The 25,172-nt window shown below is 41.9% G+C and overlaps 1 protein-coding gene across 2 annotated transcripts; it reads left to right on the forward strand.

Moving 5' to 3' along the window:
• The first annotated feature begins 14,381 nt into the window (after window positions 1-14,381).
• LOC117874915 (serine/threonine-protein kinase Sgk1) lies at window positions 14,382-23,056 on the forward strand. Of its 2 annotated transcripts, none has more exons than XM_034765612.1 (12): window positions 14,382-14,564; window positions 18,190-18,265; window positions 18,696-18,771; window positions 19,246-19,350; window positions 19,891-19,974; window positions 20,086-20,217; window positions 20,481-20,593; window positions 20,817-20,940; window positions 21,293-21,388; window positions 21,684-21,839; window positions 21,945-22,034; window positions 22,704-23,056. In XM_034765612.1, the coding sequence occupies exons 1-12, from the start codon at window positions 14,531-14,533 to the stop codon at window positions 22,869-22,871; spliced, it is 1,254 nt and encodes a 417-aa protein (XP_034621503.1). In that variant the 5' UTR covers window positions 14,382-14,530; the 3' UTR covers window positions 22,872-23,056. The 2 variants fall into 2 exon arrangements, with proteins under 2 accessions (XP_034621503.1, XP_034621502.1); XM_034765611.1 differs by lacking the exon at window positions 14,382-14,564 and adding an exon at window positions 17,822-18,019.
• Window positions 23,057-25,172: the final 2,116 nt, after the last annotated feature.

A 25,172-nucleotide genomic window follows, 5' to 3' on the forward strand; every position in this document is an offset into this window, starting at 1 on the left:
AATTAAAGTGCCTGATCTTCACTATGTTTTTACTTCAGGATAACTTATACATGTTAGATACCCCAAGGTAAAAATGCACCGTTTTTAGCTGTGAATACAAAGCCTGAGTAGACACTCACTGGGCTTTCTGAGCCTTACATGGGAATAGCCACATAGGGAAGGAGAAGGCCCTAAATCATTTGCAAAAAGCCATCCTCAATGGATTGCATCAGAAGAAGTGGGTTTTTTACCCACGAAAGCTTATGCCCAAATAAATCTGTTAGTCTTTAAGGTGCCACCGGACTCCTCGTTGTTTTTGTAGATACAAACTAACACGGCTACCCCTCTGATACTTATCCTCAATGGATGCTTTTAAAATTACAAATGAAATGTAAAAGTAGTACTGATGAATGTTGAAATACTATTAAAGGCTACCATCATGGCAGTGCTGATGAAAAAGCAGAGCAAGAGATTTGGTCTAAGAAGCCCACATTAAAAAGTAGTAATTTTAAATTATGTAAATGATCATTTCACTACAAATAGTTTGAAAGATATGTACTATATACACCTTACTAATCAGTGTGGGTGCTTGCAGGTAGGCATATGAATAATAATTCCATGATTAGGCAAATGAATTCCAAACTCTGCTGTTATAATGAGATATTTATATGGTTGGAATCAAATTGCTCAATTTACCCAAGACATTTTATCTTTCTCATTTAGCCTATCACATCACTGGAAATTGTCAGAAGATAATTACTGTGGAAGCCAAGTTCTTATCTGCATAAAACTCAATAGCATATAATAATTAGCTGCAAATTAAAACAGCAGCAGAAATATCGTAGCTTTTAATATACAGTTATACAAACAACAGCGTATTACATGCACCACAAGAAATAATTACAGGAATATGCAAAACTCTTGCTTACAGCCATATGTCTAGAATGAAATGCTTCATACATCTGAAATAAAAATAAGTGAATTCTTTCCCATGAAGGAGTTGGAAACTATAAAAGGACATTCACTGCATGAAAGGCGATGGGTGACTGTGGATAGCTGCAGAAAAAGCATATGAGCAGAGTTTGAACAAAGATTTAATTTGTGTAACTACTGAAAAAGCATGGGTATAATGATAAAGTTACAGATAAAGACCTCTATTCCACAACACTTAAACACATGCTTAACCATAAGCATGTGTGTAATTATATTGAAGTCAATGAAACTGTTTATGTCTTTAAAGTTAAGCACATATATAACTATCTGCAGGGTGTAGGTTTTAGGTCCTGATCTTGCAAGGTGATCCATCAGGGCATAAGGGTCTGCTCATAGAGACTCCTTTAAAGCATCAAGGCCTTAATCTTTACTTTGTGCCTGTAGATCTATTAGCACCTGCAGCCATGCTACATTTTTCTTAAAAATTGTACATCCATATTTTATATGGAATGCAGAAAGTCTTACTGAAAACTAAAGAGTAACCACCATGTAAATAAATAAATAAATACATAAGAGTTAAAAGTATTATTAGATACCTCACCTGTCCCATAGTCCTCATGGCCATTCTGGTGGTTTTACGATCTCATTTCCCTTTAGAAGGAATTCTCTACTTTTGCTATGTAAAAGACCCACCACAAACAACAGGGGAAACTGACTGACTGATTGTGTATGGCAAAGTGTGATGCTGACGCCACACAAAGTGCTGTCGAATACACAAAATAAACAACTGAACAAAAAAATTAAGATTTTTTTCTCGAATTTCTTGCACTTACAGTTGTATTAGGTGTCATAACAATAGTTGAGAAAACATGTTGTGTCAGCCATTTGATTTTTAGCTGATGATATCCCTTTAAGAGTAAGAGGATGGATTTGGCTGTGAGCAGCAGAAAGCAAAAAAGAGAAATAAAAGGAGATAAGATAAAAGTGAAGTAGATGGAACAGACTGAAGAAAAGATCACTCACCGGAGGAGAGGAAAAAAGAGAGATACAAAAAGGGGATGAGGAGAAATAAAGAGAGTGGAAGGGAATAGTGAAGATAATTATGGTCCATCTGTATTGGAAATTGAAACAGGGTGCTGGTCACAGCTTCAAATTGGACTCCATGGAAGCCAGCACCCTGGTCACTTAGAACACCTGTGGCACTGGGGGCAGTTAAGGTAGAAGTGAACAATTACATCTGCTGGTAGCCTAATGAGTTAATGACGTAATTAGCACACAAGCTGGAGAACCGGGGAATAACAGCAGGCAGTAAGAGGCCATGTCTACAGTTACAAGCTTACTGTGACACACATCTGTACTGATACAGGTGTGCTGCAGTAAGATCGCTCATGTAGCCGCATTATGCCGACGGAAGAGAGCTCTCCCGCCGACATAGTGCTGTGCATACCCCTATGTTTTTTCATACCCTTGAGCGACAAAAGTTTTGCTGACATATATGCTAGTGTAGACATGGCCAAAGGCTAACCCAGGGAGCAGGAAAGGGCTGGTCATAATTGCTGCTATATGGTTATATTGTACCTGGAGCCAGAGCCGGCTCTAGGCATAAGCAGACTAAGCAAGGGAGCCCCCATTCGCTTTTTATTATAAGAACTTGCTTATTTATTATAAGAACTTTGCCCCACAAAATATTCCTGCATAGGGCCCCAAATGGGCTAGCACCAGCTGTCCCTGGAGCTTAAGAATGAGATGAACAATAAGGACAAGTGGTGATGGTACCATGATGGACCTGTGTGGTGCTTAATTCACCAAGAGGACTTACCAGTCAGGGTTTCCAGGAGCTGAAGGGGGAACCCATTCGCAGGGATTAAGCTGTGACTCTGAAGTGTAATAAGTGTGAATGGAAAACTTACAGAGGGTAAATAACCACACAAATGCTTTCTCTACAAATGACTTCCTTGAAATAGGCCATCATTGCCACAGTTCATGAGGAACATGCACAAAGCCTAATTCTAAAACAGAAGTTCCACCAACACCTACAATACAGACAGTAATGGTTATAACATGGTTAAGATATAGTTCAGTCTTACCTGTGTAGACATGTTTAACCAGGTTGCTAAATCATATTACAACACTGGGGTGAGATATTCATTCTCCACCCCCTGCTCTGGCCCATTTATGACAGGTAAAAGACCTGGATTGGCATAAAGAGGCCCTCAAACCCAATATCCAGCCAGGGGAGGATTCCTCCAGTGCAGGCATTGTGGAAGACAGCTATAAGGCTGCCCTCTCAGCACCGCCTTGCAAGCCCTGGTATAGGGGACATACAGGGGGTGGGGCATGAAGGGTGTGTTGGGGGAAGCACAGTGGCCCACAGTACAGCCAATGGAGGCTGCCATGACTGGCTCATATCAGGGTCTCCCAGGGCTCTCTAAGTTACCTCAGGGGCCTTTCCAAGGCACTGGACCAGTCCAGGGTCAGAAGAGTGCAAAAGTGGTTTAATGGTGCCTTAGCCCCTGCCTTCTATGGGTTGCAAATTCTAGACACAGTTCAGAATCTCACCCCTGGACTGTAGTATAATTCAGTGCTATTTACATAGAATGTGTTTTAACCATACCAATATATACTACCATCTTGTAACTGTGATACACAACTTGGCAGTTGGTGGCTGTGCACAAGTCACAGTGATGTTTAATTTTACATAATCTGCAGTTTCAACTGGATATTGCATTTCTGTCCTCAGCTGTTGTGTAGTGTTGTTACATGCTCAGGGCCGGCTCTAGGCACCAGCGTTCCAAGCGTGTGCTTGGGGCAGTGCTTCTCAAGGGGCGGCACTCCGGCCCTTTTGGGGTGGCTCTTTTCAAGGGGCAGCACTCCGTTTTTTCTTTCTTTCTTTTTTTTTTTTGCTTCAGCGGCAGCACTCTGGCTTTTTTTTTTTTTTTGTGGGGCGGCAAAAAACCTGGAGCTGGCCCTGTACATGCTAATACTAACAACTGTGTTTCAGTCCAGAGAGTGCCTTCCTTTCACTGATGAGGGAAGAAACAGTGAACCCAAGTCGTGAGAAACAAGGTGGTGAGGTAATACTGTGAGCTGAGGGGTGAAAACATTATCTACTATCTGTTATTGGACCAATTTCAGTCGGTGAGAGAGGCAAGGTTTCAAGCTTACACAGAGCTCTTCTTCAGGTCTGGGAAATGTACACCTGTGTAAGCTGTGTAAGCTCGAAAGCTTGTCTCTGTCACCAACAAAAGTTGGTCCAATAAAAGTATTATCTCACCCACCTTGTCTCTCTAATATCCTGAGACCTACATGGCTAGAACAACACTACATAACCCACATAGGAGAAGTTTCTTCCTATCCCTGTCAGAGATGAGTTGGGTTTTGAGGCCCTGCTATCATAACATCCCTTAATATTTAAAAATACTACAGCTGATATTAAACATGAATTCTCTTTGTATCATATGGATTAGAAGGAATTTAAAAAAACAGAGATGGGTGCTGCTAATTTTATCAATGATTTCAGTACTCACAGTTTATGACATCACTACCCTCCAATTACAGTTTTGTAATCATATTTTCGCATTAGCCTATCTCTATGGATTAGATTACTGATTCTTGCATCCCTACCGTACATGTAATAACCTTCTTAATTAATACAAGAGCATGAATAGAAGTGTTTTTATGTTACTCTATGATTCAAGTCATCCGGCCAAAGAACTGCGAAAGTGCTCTAGTTATGGTTGCAACATCTAAAGACAAACATTCCTCAAATAACTGAGGTGAATGCTCTGGGGATCGCGTGATCGCAGAGCTTTCATCAGCATGACCTCAGCTGGCTGAAAGAGTCAGAAGTACTGTGGATATTGTTCAGATGAAACAAACTGTGCTGATATATATGTTTACAATAAATATCTAGTAAAGGATCACAGCAATAATTACTTATGCTCACATGATTGCTTACAGATTCACATGAAACACTAAAGACAGGATGAAAATGGTTTGGAAGAAGGTTTTAAGGGATTTACCTACAGATAGGGTTGGGTTATTTCACTACCATTTATTATCAGTCTTCAAACAGATAAGGTATAGTCTAAAGCTGAAAATTACACAGGCAAATCTGTTACTTGTTTCCATTTGACTTTGTATGTTTTCACACTCTCGTATCTCAGAAATAACCAAATAGAATTTTATCAAAATTTCCAAACAAATTCACTTGTGATCTGATAATTTCTCACCCAAAGGGTAATTTTGTCAAAAGGTGTAAGTCTTGAAATTAGAGATGGGTCAAAGTCGGAATCTGAATCTCATTGAATTTTGAGGGCAGAATGGGTTTTGATTCAGCAAGAGCCTGTTTTATTGTTCTGCCTTGGATGCAGCCAAAATCTCACATGGTCAGCCATCTAGTAGGGAAGTTTAACATGGGAATGGGAGGCTTCAAAGTCTGCCACAGAATTGGCATTTGACTTTGAGCAAGTCATTTAATGTCTCTGTGCCTCAGTTTCCCCATCTTTGAAATGTGTATAGTTACACTTGACTTTGTAAAGGCCTTTGAGATCCTTGGATGAAAAACATGTAAGGGAAAATTATTATTAATGGTATTAGCAGTATTCTGTAAAATTCTAGTGAAACCTTCATCTGCATGAATTTCAAGTAAGTTCATCATGCGTCTGAATTGTGGATAGGCTTTGCCACCACTAACCCCCTGGAAGCCCATTTAACCTGTTGGTTTGGCTATTTCATATGTAAGTGGCTGGTACCAGAGTAGCCAGGACTCCTGAGTTCAACCCCTATTTTGCTGTGAGACCCTGAGCAATTTTCTTAACCTCTCTATGCATCAGTTTGCTCATCAGTAACTTGTGGTTAATAATGTTTACCTATATTTGTGAAGTGCTTTGTGATCTCCAGATGGAAAGTGCTAAGATTATACTGCACCATTCCTAGGCATTCATTTGGCTGGAAATCAGGAACCTCCCCAGCATTTTAACAGTGAATTTGTAGCCATGTCAGTCCCAGGATATTAGAGAGATGAGGTGGGACAACAGAAGTTGGTCAAAAAAAGATATTATCTCACCCATCTTGTCTCTCTAGCATTTTAACAGTCAATCTCTTCAGAAAACTATTCAGAACACTGGATGCCTGTAGCTGATTCTCATTACCACGTTCTGTCTAGCAAATTTTTCTTGACTAGAATATTCTACTGCTTTATTAAGCTGTATGGTATGGAAGATCAATGAGTGATATTCAGTTAGCCAGAGCAGGGAAGGGTTATGTTCACCTCACCACAGATACATGATTTAGTGTCAAATTGAGAATGACGTATCAGTCACAGCATAGTCAGAAGTATTCCAGTCTACCAGACCTGCTTTATCTAGTTCCTCCAATATAAATGTCTTCTGTAAAAAAATATAAAAAATATAAAAAGCACCACAGATTTTTTTGTGGGGTGGGGGAGAGGGAGAAACAACAATGAGGTGAATCTGTTGCAGAACTTTCAGCATTCATTTGGAGAGTGACTTACTTTCAAATATGGGTTCTTGGTATCAGGTAAAGATGGCAACACATCCCTTATGTGTAAGGATAGTGGTATTATGCATGTTGTGTGCTTTGCACACTTATTAAGCATGTTGGTCAATTACATGTCTGTAGGATGTCAGTGCTTTGTTAAACCCTCCTGCTTTCCATACCTGAACAGGTGGGAAGTTTTGTGATAGTCAAGCTTGAGAGCTAGGGGAAAGGGCTAAGGGCCCTCAGAAGCTAAGTTATTGGGTTCAGAACAAAAGGAACTGGATGAAATTCTATGGCCTGTGTTATACAGGTCAGATTAGCTGACCCAATGGTTCCTTTTGGTATTAAAATCTATGAATCTATGAAAGCTAAGGCCAGAATTTCCAAACTTGGATACCCAAGTTCAGCACAAATTTTTATTCAGAAATTTACATAAAAGTAGCTTGATTTTCAAGCACCCACAGCTCCTATTAAAATCAATGAAAATCAGACAACTTTTATTTAGGTCTCCATTATTCTTTTTGTGTTTAGGTGTCAAACTTAACTAACCCAAGTTGGAACATCTTAGCCTAATTAAAGTTCTACAAAGAAAAATCCTCAGTAGTTAGTGCAAGAACAGGACAGAGGGTTAGAATCAGAAAGTAAAAGAAAGGAAGCCCACAGTACAATTTTGTACAGCTGGATCTCTTTGTTTTTATGTGTGTATATGAAACCTTTTTCGTTTTTCAGCAGTTTTAATTCTTTGTGGTGATAAAACAGCATGGAAAAAGCACTCACTTGGCAATAGAGGTATGCCATACTGTGAGTGGTGGTGATGCCATCAGTTAACAGTGCTATATAAGTACTGAACATGATAGCAGGTAGGTGGTAAGGTTGTGTGAATGCACCATACTTCATCTGCGGGGTTTGAATCCTTCCTTGAGTCATAAGCAACAAAGAGTTCAACGGCCTTATCCTCTACATTGCCTATGTATTTCATCATGGTTGGTAGTCCCTGTGGAGAAGCATAGTAGTAGAAACATTGATAGGGAAGAAACTTGTATAGTAGCTGCCAGCAGTAGGCTTGCCTGAAGCTAGTCTCACTATCATTAACAATACATCACTCACAAAGCTTTTAACTGTGGCATGTGAGAAGTGTACTCTCTGAAGTCCAGAGGATCTTAGTTCAGAGACTAGAAGAGAAAGAAGATGGCCTAGTAATTGATCCATCAGACTGAGACTCTAGAAACCTATGTTCAATTCCTGGTTCTGCTACAGATTTCTTATCTGACCTTTGGCCCAGGTTTTTAAAGGTATTTAGGCACTGCTGCACTCAGCATTGCAAAGGAGTCCAAATCTCATTTTTAAAGGGATTTAGGTGCTAAGGAATCCAAATCTCATTGCCAGACTGTGGAACTTAGGTTCTTAAATGCTTCCCTACCTCACAGGAATGTTGTGAGGTGCTCAGATTTATTCTTGCTCTGTAAGTAGATAGACAGTAGGAAAAATCTTGCCAAAACCTGAGCTTCATCAGGATGTGTTACAATATGTTATAACTCCACAACCTTTATGTATGAAGCTTCTGGAATAGCCATATGTGATGCTGATACCAGTTTTGATAACTTCTTCTGCCTATCTGAAGGGACTCCTTAGTGCCCACACAAGAATACATAGCTTGGCTACATTGTTTGATCCACTTGCCTAGGACAGAAGTAACACTTCTTCCTTCTTATACAAAGGATCAAATTCTTCTTCTCTCAGTTACGCTAGTGTAAATCTGAAGAAACTGCTGTTGGTCACACTGATATATAACTGGAGTAACACCACTGAAGTCAATGGCCCAGTGTAACCAAAGGTATATCTACACTGCAATACAAGACCTGTGGCACAGCCATGGCTGGCCCGGGTCAGCTGACTCAAGCTCACAGGGCTTGGGCTGAGAGGCTGAAAATTGCAGAGTAGCAATTTGGGCTTGGGCTGGAGCCCAGGCTCTGAAACCCTGCAAGGGGTGGGGATGGTTTCAGAGCCTCAGTTCCAGTCTGAGTCCAAACATCTCCACTGCAATTTCTAGCCAAGCAACCGGAGCCATCACAGTCCGAATCAGCTGACCCAGGCTCTGAGACTTGATGCTGCAGGTTTTTTTATTGCAGTGTAGATGTACCCCAGGAAGCAAATTTGATCTGTATTGTGGATCACTGGAAGGATATTCTGATAAATAAATACTGTGTTTCATGTATTCATCATCTACCTTCCTCCCAAATGGCCTGTTACTTTTCCTGAAAGAGAATCTTCTAGAAGTTTCAAGGAATAAAAAAGTGACAAGTGTAAGAGTAGAGAGCATCAAAAATGGATAAATTCAGCCTGTCTTTATTCCCATATTCTGCTAGAGACAGAGAAAACCCAAGGTGTATTGTCAAGGGAAGAGTCCGCTGTATCTACCTCTAGCAAAAATTGCTCTTCTTCCTCTGATTTGCTCACTAAGGCATTTAGTCAGAACTCAACTTCAGTGTTGCTGGAGGGCTTACAGGCCTAAAGGGAATATCTTTCTTTTAAGATAACGCTATACAATAGTGATGATAGGTTTTTATGTGTACATAAAAGACATTGAGATACCATGGTAACAGACACCCTATGAAACCCTAGACTGGCAGATAAGCGGGTAGACAGACAAGTAGACAGCTAGATTAGATTAGCTATCATTTGTATTTTAGCATATATGTATCAAGTGAAAGGTGCCAGAGAAATTCCTTTAGCATCATAGCCCTGACAGAAAAGCTCTATTATACATCTCTGTTAATATTTTTCAAATGTGGCTGCTGATAAATATGAACAGAAGAACCTAAGTGCCAGATTTGCATAATTATACATGGTGCACTACTTATTCTTCAGAACATACTACATGTCAGTTGCTCATCTAAGGGCTTGTCTACACTAGCAATTTACAGCGCTGAAACTTGCTGTGCTCAGGGGTGTGTTTTTTCACACCCCTGAGCGAGAAAGTTGCAGCGCTGTAAAGCGCCCTCATGGAGATGTTTTTTTTAGAGTGCTGTGAAAACTCTCTCCCAGCGCTGAGCCGCGCCCACACAAGGCACGTTAAAGCCCTGCCACGGCAGCGCTTTAGCATTGCCCATGTAGACTAGCCCTTAGGCTGTGTTTGGACTAAGAGGAGAGAAAAGGTAGTTCTTGGCATAATTAAGAAACTTTATTTCTTCTGACCATCCTCCTTTTATCACTGTCCATCTTTATACGCTTTTTTCCTCTTTACTATAGTAGTGGTCTTGAATTCTGCTAAGACCAACTTCTCCCCAACCACAGGCCATTATTATAGGGTCATAATGGGAGTAATTTATTCAGATATCATTCACCCAACCCACTTTTATTGGGGGGGGGGCACTAAGCAGGTCAGGTTATACAGTAGTGTATAGACTTTTGTAATCCAGCCAGGGCAATTCATAATAAACCATACAGAGCAGATCTTTCTACAGTCCTCTCTTTCTTATTACTACTGGGTGAATTATCAACAATAGTCTACCATCAGGGTAAAGCTCATCTGTGCAGCAGACAGAACTTTCTAGTGAGCTAGTCTGAGACTGTGGAATGAACTACCTCTGGAACTAAGGAGGACAAACCTCATCACCTTCCACTCCAAATGCCAGGCACCGTTCCTCAACATTATCTTCTCTAACATATACATATAGAAAGCAGTCTGTACATTTTAAAAAAATCCTACCAATACAAAACACTACATTGCACACACAGTTCTTCCCCCAGGGAGAAGATGGGAAAGAGAATGGCCCACGTGTGAAAAACGTCATCTCACTTTATGCACTACTGGAAGGCATTCACATACTGTGGTGATGAGGGCAGTATAACAACCTATACAGTATAGAATAGAATCAGTATACTGCAATTAAAATTAAAGTTAGAGACCTCATTTATCAGCTGTTTTAACTACAGGTCAGTGTATCTAAAAGGCTGTAATTTTTGACTGCTTTCCTCAAAGAAGGGAATTGCTTTTCCCTCAATATGGCATTTCATCACTTTACGATCCTGTGAGTGTAATCCTTTGGTATTAGAGCCTCTTATTGACAGTGCAGTAAACCTGCTCTGAGAGTAGCAGAAAAGTGAAATAAAAAATGGACAAAATTTATGTTTGGCAGAACACAACACTGAAATCAATTGGTGGTGTTCCATCCAGTCAGCTCAATAGGAGTTTCAACCAATAACCTCCCAGTCAAAAAGATGTCCAGCAACCTTTTGACAGCTGTTGGGGTTATTATCAAAACCATTATATAGTTCCTATCTATTTGCAGCAACTTGACATCATTTGCAGGGGGCAGCCTGAAGTTCTGGACTGAGAGTTTTGGTTGCTGCATCTGAAACTAAATTATAAGGGCAGAGATGAGAGCGTGCTCAGCAGGGACTTACAGTAAGCAGATTAAAACTTTCAGCTTTTATTTCAGAGAAGAGAGGGCAGTAGAAGTGCAATCTCTGCTTGTAGTGTCCAGAGCCAATGATATTATTAATGTAATTGAAGAGCAAGACAGACCAAGGCCTAGACTCTATCTCTGTGCAGTTAACACATAGGGCATGATATTGCAGAAAATATCTGCAGAATTTTGCATTGTCTCCGTCACAGAAGGCCAAACTATTCTAGGTACAGTTCAGTCAAGCTGCTTAGAACCTAAAAACGAAGGACATGATTCAACAAGGTAGACAGCTCATACCTCATTTGAATCCTTTTCTGAACTGGAGCTTAAACAGAGGGAGTCGCACAGCAGCTCAAGGAAAGGAGAGGAGAGGCAAGGCAAGGCAAGACAAAGAGAGGGGGGGCTAGCTCAGTGGTTTGAGCGTTGGCCTACTAAATGTAGAGTTGTGAATTCAATCCTTGAGGGGGCCACTTAGAGATCTGGGGCAAAAAATCAGTAATTGGTTCTGCTAGTGAAGGCAGGGGGCTAGACTTGATGATCTTTCAGGGTCCCTTCCAGTTCTATGAGATAGGTATATCTCCATATATTTAAAAAAAAAAAGAGTCAATGTATTTACTAGCATCATTCCCACGAGCCAAGTTATCACATTGACTTGGGTGGAGGCTGTGAGCTTCCCTGGGGAAGGGGCAGTCAAAGACAGGCTTACCATGACTAACCAGCATTAAGTAGTAGCTACATTAGGGAAAACAGCCCTCTAAATAGTGAGCATCCTCTAAGGCAGTGGGGGTCTCATAGTGCAGCCACCAACTCTTGCTGGTTAGACAGACAAGGTGCATACAGGAGCAATAGGAAGAGGAGAGGCTACTGCTTTATCCCCCACCCCCATCACTGCCCAGGAGGTTGTCGTGGCTACCAAAAAGTCGCTGATGGCCACCACAGTGGCTGCATTTGAGAAATGCTGCTCTAAGATGAGAAGCCTATAGCGCTTCCAACAGCTGCAGAGGTCCCTTGTGCATAGGTCCCTCGTTCAAAGCCAGGAAACAGTTCTTGTTTAAATGTAAACTGTGTGTTCATTCAGTGGGACAAATTGCATCACATCCTTATTGTATTTAAATTGTGCATAGCTAAGCTATGTAATAGTGGGATGCTATCACTGTTACCCTTGTCCTCTGCTTCCTTCTCCCTTCTATTGATTGCTAAACCTATTTGTTATGCCTTCTTTTCAAATAAGATTGCAAGCTCTTTAGAGACTGTGTCTTGCTATATGTTTCAGAGAGCTCAGTACAATGGGATCCCAGTCCTGATCCTAGCCTTTAGGCATGACAATAACAATAACAATATCCCTTTGACACTTTGACGTGAGATACACTTATTTGAAAAAGTGCTGTTTTATGACATGCTTATAATATTACAGTCAAATCAAATCAATTGTATTTCTGCTGTTAATTGAGTAATCCATCTTTTTTTTTATCTGACAATTCTGTAAATACGAAAACATTAGCACCTTACCCGTTAAAATGAATATTGTATTAGTTCAGGAGTCTTAATTCACTATTTGTCAAGAGCTTTCAGGCCCTCGGATGGAGGTGATATATAAGTGTGAGGCATTATTATATTTATTTGGCTTTTTTGCTTTATCTAGTTTGCAGCAAGTACATTCCTATCCCACACCAATGGCCTACACAGTGTTACCAACTCTCATTATTTTATTGCAAGGCTCTCGGTAATTGATGTTTTTCTCAAACACTAACTCCTGTAGTATTGTAATTACATAAAAATCTTAGCTTTCATTTTTTAAAGTAAGTTTCTAGCCATTATGTAATATGTGACCTGAGTGTTCTCTAAAGGTATGTCTACACAGCAACTAGACACCCAGCCACCCACCCAGCCTGGCCCGTGCTAGGTGACTCAGGCTTGCAGGGCTATGGCTGCAAGGTGGGAGAGTCCCAGAGCTCAGGCTGCAGTGAAGCCCGGAAGTCTACACAGCAATGAAACAGCCCCGCAGCCTGAGCCCCAGGAGCCCGAGTTGGCTGGCACAGGCCAGATGCAGGTTTTTCTTTGCTGTGTAAACATATCCTGAGGCTCAAAAACCAGAAGAGAAACAAAAGGACGGTACAGTTAATTTTTTTAAATCTCATGATTCCTAAGTCAATCTCAGGATTTTGCAGGGACCAGACTACTGATTTTTTGACTGCCTGGGGTTGGGAATGCTGTGTAAATTATAAAAAATAATCATTCCTCTCATATAGGTGATTGTGCATATTCCTAGATATAATTCAAGACGTTTGTGATGGAAATATAATTTTAAAATAGGTATAGGCAGAAGATTAGACAGATCTTTTAAAATGAGGAAAGGATTAATTGTGTTGGAAACTAAATATAGGGACATGTCTATCGTGTATTATTATATTGCACCCAGCACTATGCCATCTGAGCAGGGGGAGTGGCAATCTGTTGATTTTGTTTCTCTCTGGGTTATTTTCCTTTGGGATTAAGCCAAAAATGAAGAGACAAGGTAAAAATCAGTGCATGATAGATAGCTCTAAACTTTCACTGACTCCTCAATGAAAACGATCTACGAAATAAAGAGAAACAAATGTGTCTCTTCATCAGCCTTAAGCAGTACAGTTTCCCAGTTCGAAAGTCTGCCCTGTTACATGTACAGATTACCATTGGGGATTGATTATAGCAGTATTTAAAAATCCCACACTAGCCATGCTTTATGGTTCTTCTTCCACGGGAGAAAGCATGATCGCCCCCTACTGGCCAAATGCCAATGACTCAGCGGATGGAATTGTGCTAAAGAACACGCTGGCGACTCTGTCTACAGACGGGGGACATGTGCCTATTGTGTGCGCAGGGAGAGGCAGCGAGAGAGGAAAAGACACCTCAATAGGCTACAACCGGGCAACAGACATGGGGTGCGGGAGAGCCCGATATATCTATCTCTTTCCTGTTCGGAAGTATTTAGATGCCAGGATTGGACAGGGGCGCCTGTTCCACCCGTCCGCTATCCGGTGGGCAGGGAACGCCAGTCTCAACAACTCCACTCTGTTCTTTTAAACGATACACTCAGGAGCCCATCTGTCTCCTCCTGCTGCAGAAAGAGGATGGAAGTGAAGGGGGGGGGGGGTGTCCAACAAGCCAAAGAGCCTGGCCCCTGTTCCTTTTCCGTCCCGACAGCGACTCCTCTTCTTTACTCTTTGATCGTTTTGACAGGGAGCCAACAGGCAAACGGTGGAGGGCAGACAGCAAACCCTCGCCCCTTGGACATGGAGCCTGTGTGTGCTTTCTGCAGGCTGCGGGACTGGCTGCTGGGAATTCGCCCTGGGTGATTGCTGCTGACAGGTCAATTACAGCAGAAGACCTGCATTTCTAGTTGCCGCACTACACTGGTGTGTAATAAACTGGTGTTTACTGTAACTCTCAGGGTTGTGTTGCAACGGGGCAGAGTGTACGGCGTGGCCAATGTTGAACTCTACTGATCTCCTGTATGTAAATCACCTTGAATATGGGGTTCATAAACTGGGCAGCGCCAGCAAGCAAAATCAGCCGCTACTTTCTCACCACTTCCCTTCAGCTCCAGGCCGGCCAAGGAGGGGAGGTTATTCGGGATTATAGCAATACATAAGAACCCAGCCAGAGCATCAGAGCCCTGTTTCAAATCTACTGTGGTGGGCTCTTAAGAGGGGGAGAGAGAGAGAGAAATGAGAGGCAAAGAAGAGAAGGCTTCATTAAGAGGTTGGTTTAATTTTAAAATTGTTACAATCTCGCTCTGCCTTGTTTAAGGCTCTGAGAAGAAACCTTTACTGGTAACAATGATATTCCTGGCTGGAGAGCAGAGGAGGCTGAGTACCTGACATTTGATAAGGACTTTAATTACCTTTTCACTAAAAGAGGAAGGAGACCTGAAAAACAGGGTGGGACAACAGTGACTGAACCGAGGCTGCAATTTCAGCTTTCTTGCTCTTTAACTGGGGTGGCGTGAGGCGGGGGTCTGGAGAGGAGGGTCTGCGGGGAAACAGTGAGAGCAACGCTGACAACAGGTATTTGCAAGCGAGCGGCTGCTGCAGCCAAGCAGGAATAGGGGGAATGCGCTCGAGAGCTGCGGTGCAGCCAAGGCAGGCTTGACAAGAGACCCTGGCAGACGTGTCACAGGGAAAGCCTGTGTGGGCGCTGGGGTGGGGCGAGGACGGGGGCAGGAGGACTAAGAGGGGGTGCTGCAATGGCATGTGGCGGGAGGAATGCTTCTCCGCCGCGTTAGCAGACGATTGGAACTTGCGATGTTGCCTTGCTCGGATTAGTCCAGAAGAGGCGGTTTTGCAACCCAGCTAGGCAAAGCAAGGAGTGGAAGAAACCGGAGCTCGGAGGAACTGAGCAGAACTGCTCCAGCTCTGCGACCCCGCCTCTCCCCAAAGCCAGCTGTGGCTTTGGCGTGGCTGTTTCCTCTCGTTCCGAAAGCCCTTTACACGCTAGGAGAGGAGACCCAATTTCAGGTTCCCGGATCTGTCTGGGGAAGGGTGTGGGGAGCCCTTCTAAAGACACCTGAGGCTGGGGAGCCGGCCGGTAGCAACTCCTTCATTCTCTGCCTTCAAACTTCTTACCCAGCACTGTGCTGTCTTTGAACGACTTGCCGCGTGTGGATGGCGCAATTTCCCACCCCGGGCCATTCGTATTACCATTACTTCTCAACTCTCTCTTTAAACCGAATTGCAGTCTCAGAGCAGCAGAGAACTGCATATCTTGATTTGATGTACCCCCACCTAGGCTGACCAGATAGCAAGTGTCAAAAGTCGGGACAGGAGGTGGGGGGTAATAGGTGCTTATGTGAGAAAAAGACCCCAAAATCAGGACTGTCCCTATAAAATCAGGACATCTGGTCACCCAAACCCCCCCCCCCCCCTTGCTTGGTGCTAGGTCTCTCTCTCTTAGGACTTAGAGACACGAATCAAAGAGCTGTAGGGGCATGCAGGCCAATGGTGATGTGGCGTGGGGGGACAAGGATGCACACGAGGGGGCAAAATTAATTGGGGGGGGGCACGTTGCAGCTCAATCATATTACAAACTGAAGTACAAGCACAACGAATCCTGCTGCGATGGAAAGTCCCACCCGCCTCTGATGCGCAGTATAACTTGGGGGCGGCGAGGGGGGGATTTCACAATTTTGAGGACACTTCTTCAAAACTGCAATGAATGAAGTGAATCGGGATGTGGCCCGCCGCAGCTAGCGCTGAAACGCAGCCCCCTTTCAACATACGCTTTCCCCACCCTGCAAAACTGTCAGTCACCCTCCCAAGTGCACCCAGCACCCCCCTAGCCTTGCGTGTCACCCACACCCCGGGTCACCAGGCATCTCTCCGCAGAGCCTTCATTCATAAACAAAACCCACGCGTTGCCCGGTGCCACTGCAAGGTAAAATGAACCCAGGCCCAGACTGTTCGCCAATGACGTTGAAATCTCAGCTCGAGGAGGCCGTTTTTGTTCTTTTGCAAACGCAAATTGTATGTGCACCTCCATGAGCTCCCTGTCCCCCTTTCCCTTCCTTCCCCAAACTCTAGGGGCTTGCATGTTTCGTTGGCTGTTTCCCTCGCCGGCCCAAAGCATTAAAAAGCATTTTCTGTAACGTCCCGGCCGGGATCCGGGCAATGCACACAAGGGGCATGTGTTTGTTCTCCTGAAAGTCGGGCAGGAAATCTTGTTCTCCTGAGTCATTGCGGCTCCTTCAAGGAAACGTGAGAGTTTCTTATCGCCCTTCACCCCAGGCAGCAGCTCAAGCTGCTGCTGCCGAAAGACATTCTCCTCTGCACAAGGGCAAAACAAGCCACAATCCCATTGTACAGCGAAAAACAGCTCAAGCTGGAGGAGTTGGCCGCGCAGGAGAAAGGGAGTTTTTGCTTCTAACTGGGCTTGGTAAGAGGTTCCGATCCTTCCCCTTTCAATGTGTTGCTGTAACTAAGGGTGGGATGGGGGGTTAGTTACATGACTGGTGCATCCAGGTGGCTCTCCCATGTGGTTCTCCCCATTAAATCGGATGGTGTGACCCGTGTGACACAGAATGACAACAGCTGACTGATCTCCAGCCATAGAGACAAAGGTCTCCCTTTGAAGTTGTTTGCTTTGAGCGATGAGGTGCCAACATTTGCAAGCTGTGAACAGGGACAGTTAGTTAATGAACATTCCTTTGCCTCCCCCTATTGAAATGCATTGGGCTCAGCGCAATAGACATGTGAGCTACAAGTATCCGCTGACTCCAACGGTTCACTCGCTGAACTTTTTGAAGAGAAAAAAACGGGGCAGGGCATAACACACAGTAACCTTGTTCTAGTAACTTGATTTAGTTGGGGCTTGGTGCTGCTTTGAGCAGGGGGTTGGACTAGATGACCTCCTGAGGTCCCTTCCAACCCTGATAGTCTATGATTCTACCGAGATAGAGTCCCCAGAGCTAGCTAGGTGCATGCTTTGTAACTGAAGAAGGCCATAGAAAAGCTAGGGTTGAACACAAACGTCTTGCATCCTTTTCAAAGCTGCTAACTTCTCAGTTTTGTCACAATTCAAAGCCCCATGGAAATGGATGCAGAATGCAGGAGAAAAGGGACAGGCAACTGGTGCTGCGCCGTTCGAGCCAGCCCGGTGCATGCTTCTATTTGTGTGTGCAGCGGAGCGGAAGAATACCTGCTTTCTTCCCCCTGGGGTTGGGTGACGGTGATCTCAGCGCTTTATTGTATTGTACGGCAATGCACACCCCTGGAATGCCGCCGCCGCGTCCTGACCCCCGCTGCAGAGCGTTCTGCTTCCTGCCGGCCGGCCGGCTCCTTCCCCGGCTCTTTCGAACGTCAAAGAAGCCAGGCAGGGCGGGGCAGCGCCAAGGGACGGGCGCCAGCTGTACGAGTCAAAGCAGTTCTGGGCGCCTGGAAGCCAGACTCACTCTTCCGCATTGTTGTTCTTCCTTGGCTCCTCCCTCTCCTCCCCCCTCGGCGAGGTCTCTATATAAACCCCTTCAGCGAGCCGGGCAGCAGAACTGTATTCATCACTGGCTGCAGATAGAGCAGCCCACACTCTCCTGGACTAACTCATTCATCAGCTTGGATTATTCTTCACTGACCCACATTTTAGCTCCGCAATGACAGTCCGAGCCGAAGCTTCCGGACCCACATTAACGTATTCAAAGATGAGGGGAGTTGTTGCAATACTCATCGGTGAGTCTGAAGGAGAAAGATGGGGTGACCATGTCTCTCTTCTAGGGGTACAGATATTTTGGATGGCATCGTTAATTTGAACTGGAAAGTCAGAATAAAGTATCCGATTCTCTTTTTAAAAAACGACGTTTTGGGATATCCTATCGTAACGCTTTTCTTTTTATTTGCAGCTTTCATGAAACAGAGACGAATGGGGCTAAATGACTTCATTCAGAAAATAGCCACCAACTCCTACCCGTGCAAGCAGTAAGTAGCAGCAGTTTTGAACATATCGATCTGAAAATCCATACTTGCATTTTAATGATGGAAAAAATTATGTATTAATGATTGTCACAACATAATTTTTTTCTTCTAATATTATTAGTTATATAACAAACTTTACTGAGTTTAGTTAGCATAGATAAAACCAGAGAACACGGGCTAGTTTTAGTTTCTAAAGACCCACCCATCCTATCACTCACCTTTAAGTACAGAACAAACAATTTGTGTCTTTGCACAAGTTTGTTCCTTTTTCCTGTTTCATTTTAGTTCTGAAATGAATAGACTGTCTCCAGTAGTCTGCCAAACTGAAACTTATTCTTAATAAGTAGAATGGTTGCATGCCCCCTAGAGGTGAGATGTGTCTGCCTGTTGCACAGGGCAACTGTTCCAATAATGTACTCTCTAATCTTTGCAGCCCTGAAGTTCAGTCTATTTTGAAGATCTCCCAGCCTGAAGAGCCTGAACTTATGAATGCTAATCCTTCCCCTCCAGTAAGTAGTCTTCATTGTGTGAATCATTTTCAGTAATAGAAACATGTTTAAAAATAGCTTTTCTGTAAATTAGCAACATAACAAGTGTCCCTTTTAGTTCAGTTCACAGTGCAGTAATGTAACTTCAAAAAGGAGTTACCAATTTAGAATAAACCCATACCTTTTCTGTATTGAAAAAAGTCAATGCTTTTTAAATGATATGTTATTACATATCACCTAAATATGGAAAGCAGCCAAGCCCTCAATGAGATTTTAAAGTAAGGCACATTGTTCTCATGATTTGTCATTTGAGGTGGTACAAAAACAGTTTAATGTAATCTGATGCTAACTTTGGGGAAAAAGGACATAGACTTTATTTAATGTACCCAACTAAAGTTTTATCTTTAAATCCATGATTAGATTTATATAAAAATCCTTTGTGGTCAAGAATTTCCAATAAACATCTTTTAACAAATGTATTTTATAAAATTACAGCCCAGCCCATCACAGCAGATCAATCTTGGTCCATCATCCAACCCACATGCCACGCCATCAGACTTTCATTTCTTAAAGGTTATCGGAAAAGGAAGTTTTGGAAAGGTATGTTTTACTTCTTTCCACCTTAATTTGGTCAGTTAGCTGCTATTGCATGTAATTGTTTAAGGGATGGGGTTACAGCCAGTCTGCTTTAAGTAACAAGAGTGGCAAAATTTCTACATATGTTCTCCGGTGCTTTACTGTCAGGAGGGCACTTCACAGCTTTGAGGAGGAAGTTGCTTGCCCTGAAGGGGATAGGTGGGGCAGAGTGCTTTAGTTAAGGAGAGCGAGTGCAAGGATAATTAATTGGGGTTGATCCTTTATGCAGGAGTGTGGGTAGGGTAGCTTTTGAAGCCAGGAGAATCAGCCATAAAAAAACAAACAAAACCTTTAAAGTTGATATGCACAGCTTTTCTGGCTGGCATTTTGCTGATAATGCTAGACGTTGCTAGCAAAATGCTTCCACATGCAGCTGGTAGCATAGAGTGGTAATAGCGCTCAGTGGTAGCATAAAGGGCTTTGGATATAGTCTCACCCAACTGTGTTTATATTCTGTTCGGTATTCCAACATATTGAAGTAATGGGATTTTTAACCGCTTTCAGGTTCTCCTTGCAAGGCATAAGGCAGAAGAAGAATTCTATGCTGTTAAAGTACTGCAGAAGAAAGCAATCCTGAAAAAGAAGGAGGTAAACATTGCCTTGTTCACAATACAGCGATGCAGCTACCAAATTTAGTTAATTACTACAAGTTAGCCAACTTTGTAACTAAATACTGATTTTTTTTTTTCCTATTTCTAGGAGAAACACATAATGTCAGAGCGCAATGTCCTGCTGAAAAATGTGAAACACCCTTTCCTGGTTGGGCTCCACTTTTCTTTCCAGACTGCAGACAAATTGTACTTTGTCCTTGACTACATCAATGGTGGAGAGGTAAGCAGCAAATAAATGAAATAATTTCTAACATGCACAGTGGTATTATAGATCTTTCTTTCTTTTTTTAAATGAAAAAGAAAGTTCCAAGGGGGAAAAATTATTAGATTTAGCATCGTCTGCTTGCCAGGTTTCAAACTGCTAGAGGATCATTAGGCCATTTCCTGCTATTGTTCTTTTTAGCTATATATGTCAAGTCTAATTAAATGCATTGTTAACCGGCTTTGGCACCATTTACAGAACTTGTTCTTTGTCTCCTGTAGTTATTCTACCATCTCCAGAGGGAACGTTGCTTCCTGGAGCCAAGAGCACGGTTTTATGCTGCTGAAATAGCCAGTGCACTGGGTTACTTGCACTCTCTGAACATAGTTTATCGGTAAGCTATGTGTAATTTGGCTTAGGCATGATTATAAATGTGCATATTTTGTACCTTATCTGTGGAAAGTAGATTTCAATATATATTCGTTTAAAACATCTAGTTTCAAAATACTTTATCTGAATTTAAAGACTTGCAAAATCTATAAACATGCTCACAAAATACTAAGAATACTTTTTAACCGAGAAGAACTAACATTTCTGTTAATCTCTTGTTGCTACAGGGACTTGAAGCCAGAGAATATCTTGCTAGATTCTCAGGGGCATATTATCTTGACTGACTTTGGACTCTGCAAAGAGAACATAGAACACAATGGCACTACCTCCACATTTTGTGGCACACCTGAGGTATGCTTAGTTCTGATTTCTGAAATGGTTAATGTTTGTCTATATAAACTGTATGATAAGAATAGATGAAGCAACAGTAAATATGCACACCTGATGGAGAGTTACAATGGAATAGATAAGTGAGAGACAGTAAGATTCTTAAAATGATAGCTTTCCGGCGAAGAATGATCCCTATGCAATGGGAACTGCTCTCAAGCTAGCTGTTGTGTATATAAATGACATTTTAACTATAGGCTTAGGAGGCTTTTCTGGTAGTTCAAGAACATAGGTTTGTTTAGTATGGTTTTAGTTTCTGTTGTAAGATTATTCTGCCTCTGGCTAATATTATGGTTCTGGTTCTTCTATTTAACAGTACCTTGCTCCTGAAGTTCTTCATAAGCAGCCCTACGACAGGACTGTTGACTGGTGGTGCCTTGGAGCAGTTTTGTATGAAATGCTTTATGGACTGGTAAGTACCAGATATTTTAGTTGCCTGTGTATAGCTTACTGTAGTTCTTAGAGGAAAACATTTTTATACTTCAGTCATTCCAGACTTATTACCTATACTTGTGGCTTTAGTTAAGATGATGACCCCGACCAATGTCCTCTGCTGCCCTCATCCTCATTGAGAATTCTGTGTATGGATTAAGGGCAGCACATGGCATTAAGATAACAATAGCTTGTGGTATTACAGTAGAATGCATATATGTGTAATTTTATTAAGCACTTATAGACTTACTTACCTTTTTATTTCTTTCTCACAGCCCCCCTTCTACAGCAGGAACACAGCAGAAATGTATGACAATATTTTGAACAAACCCCTGCAATTGAAACCAAATATTACCAATTCTGCTAGACACCTTCTGGAAGGCCTGTTACAAAAGGATAGGACAAAGAGAGTTGGTGCTAAGGAGGACTTTGTAAGTACAATTTTGTAGTTCCTGTGTATGGTATAAGAAATAATTAGATCACACCACTCTTATTCAATTACTCTTGTCTGAATTAATCTAATTTTTCTTTAACAGATGGAGATTAAGAATCACATCTTCTTCTCCCCAATTAACTGGGATGATCTCATTAATAAGAAGATTACACCTCCTTTTAACCCAAATGTGGTAAGTATCACATCTAATTATAGAATGTAGAGAGGGCTTTTTGCCCCTTACATTAGGTTGTAGCCCAAAGGCCGTCTGCAGCTGGCTAAAATGTAGCTATACTTTTTTGCTCTAACTAAAGGGGATAAGGAGAAAAGTGATAGATTTTTTAAATAGTTGGATAGTAAAATCTAGCACTTAGATTGTCTCTACATAAACATTGGTCATTCTCAAACACACCTGTGAACTCAGTTCTTACTGATTTTATAAATGGGGAAACTAAGACAGAAATTAAATAACTGCCCCAAAACAGAATTTCTGTTTTGTCAAATTACAATATTCAACTACAAGCACACGGTTATTTAGATAAAGCTTTTTGATTAAATGTGGTCTATTACTGCAAGTTGCCAAGGCACCGCTGCATAAACTGCAGTATAGGAGAGTGGAGTGATTATTTTGTTTTGCTTTTATTGCACGGAGCTAGTTGGAGGGCAATACATTAAAAACAAGATGAGACCATATGCAGCAAGATGTAATCTAAAATTGTCCAAGCCTGTTAAACAGTGAGTCTGAAGCGATAACACTATGAGTCCCCTACAAGAGTTTTCACATTTTGAAGTGATCTGTGAAATCATGAAAAATGGATATTGGGGACTAAACACTCGTTTTCTTTTTTTTTATTTTCCACAGAGTGGTCCGAGTGATCTGCGACACTTTGACCCCGAGTTTACAGATGAGCCAGTCCCCAACTCCATTGGCCAATCTTCAGACAGTATCCTCATTACTGCTAGCGTCCAGGAAGCTGCTGAAGCGTTTCTGGGCTTTTCGTATGCCCCACCCATGGATTCTTTCCTGTGAACATTTGTTTTCCTTTCTTCTTGATTTTTAATTATCATATTGGCCTTCTGGCTGAGCTGCCAGTTGACCAGTCATCTTGAAACAGAATTTGCACATCTCCACCATGGCAGCTTTGTAGCCTTAATTTCAACTACACTGTTTGCTGGATGCTTTTTTTTTTTTGATCAGCACATAACTCCTCTAAACAAGCATTTTGATTTGTTCTTCCCCCAAAGTGGTGCTATCTCCTTGGGAAAGAACATTAGAAGTGACTGTTGCCATAGCCTGCTATGGTAGATTGTAGGAATAATAACCTGCTGTTTGGAAATAATGTTCTGAAAAGCCTTGCCTGAAGACCTGGATGTGACGAGGATTTTATGAAACGTGCCTTTTTTTCTGATGAGATCGAGTTAAGCTCCAAACTTTTCCTGTTGCAAAGAGTGTTTTTCAGTTCAGTTATGTGGGTTTACTATGTGAACAAATGGTATGAGTGTGATATGCATACTACAGAGGGACTTAGTTTAAAGCATCAATGTAACACTTGCAGGACACTACAATGTGGGGCATTGTTTGTTTCTTCCATATTTGGAAGATAAATTAAGTGTAGAGTTTGATTTTGTTTTGTAAATATACAGTTAACTAAAATTATTGAAATGGGCTCACAATTAATTATATATCCAAATGCTTGAAGAAAGCATTGCTGCTATGAAAAGTTTCTATTTTTAGAAAGGTTTTTATGGACCAAAATGCCCCAGCTGCAGTTGGTCAAAGCTGTTGGTTTATTTCTTGTTTGTTTGTTTTTTAAAATTGTCATCTGTAAAGTGGGCATTATTGGGGGGGTGGGGGAGTGTTGCATTGTATGTATTGTAAAAAAAAAAAAAGTCTGTACATTCAGTTGAAACTCTAAATGTGTATTTAAACTTACAGCCTGGCTTGTAATGTACACCATCATTGTAATGTAATTAACATGGTTATGTACTTTTTTTTTTTTTTTTTTTTTTTGGTGACCAAACCCATTGGTTTGCAGTAAAATCTTGAACATTTCTGTAAACTGTCAGGTTTTTTCATTTTTAAAAAACACCTTTTCCATCACAAATTCAGTCAAGTTTGTGCTTTTCCAAGGGTTTAAAAATCCAGACTCTTTTTATCTTTAGTCTAGACTAGGCCTTATCTGAAGTCAAAAATAAATTTAAGTTACACTGGCATAACTTTTGATTAGGGGTGTGATTTCTGATACCAGTCCTTGTGTGGATGCAGTTATACCAGTGTAAAGGTGCCTTACCTGTATATTCTTCCCGTATGGGAATAGCTATACTGTTACAAGCATTCCTACACCAGTACAACTGTTAGGTTTCAGGGGTTGTACTGCTAAAGTGAGACAACTTTCTAGTATACCCAAGCACTAAGTATAATTACGATGGGAGATGGTGCCTGATGTCGAGGGGGGTTGTTCTGGCTTCAATCCTTTCTAATGCCCTTTCATAGACACTTTCTGGGTTCATCTACACTACAAAATCAGTACTAGCATTACAACAGGGAAGCTGTCTTGGGCCAAAGCACTAGTGTAGATAGGACTCAGGTATCTTACCACCCTGTAATGGAAACATAATCAGAGTAGATTTTAATGACTCATTTGGTTAAACACTTCAGCCCTGCTTACATCAGTGCTACTGCCCATCGGGGTGGTTACTCAAGTGTGTTTGTTCTGTACTGATTTTTCTAGTGTAGTCAGACAAGGCCTAGGTCAATTGGCAGGTAGACTTCTCTACTGGAGCAAACTCAACTGAACAAGTATTTAATTACTGGGGTGGGAACATGTCTGAAACTGAGCTGAACAACATGAGCTCATGCCACTGAATGAGGCTCAGGCCTCAACGGGACAGTGGTTCATCTTTCAGTAGAAGAAATTTTAAGGAAACTTTCAATGAGGTCCCAACTCAGCTTCCCTTTCTGCATGTAAGCAATAGATGGTGTGAGCCTGTGAGGTGCTGAACACTTGTGTTTTAGTCACTGTCCTTATCTCCCATTGACTTCAACAGGTGATGGTGCTCAGCACCTCAGAGAATCATGCCAATAATTTGTACACAAAACCCATTTGGGCAACTCTATTTGCAAATAAAGCCATTCAAATAAAAGTAGTATGATCAAAACTGTTATTAATAGAAGAAACTATGTTTGATACATACAAGGGAAGAGACAATTAAGGCTTTCTTTTCTTACCTACTACTTAAAGCTTTTTAACTTCAGCTATAAACTACATACATAAAAAGCCAGGTCCTCCAATGGAGCTGTGTCAGTTTACACCAGCGAAGGATCTGGCCC

Source organism: Trachemys scripta, chromosome 3, assembly GCF_013100865.1.
Source record: "Trachemys scripta elegans isolate TJP31775 chromosome 3, CAS_Tse_1.0, whole genome shotgun sequence".
Taxonomy (NCBI): domain Eukaryota; kingdom Metazoa; phylum Chordata; order Testudines; family Emydidae; genus Trachemys; species Trachemys scripta.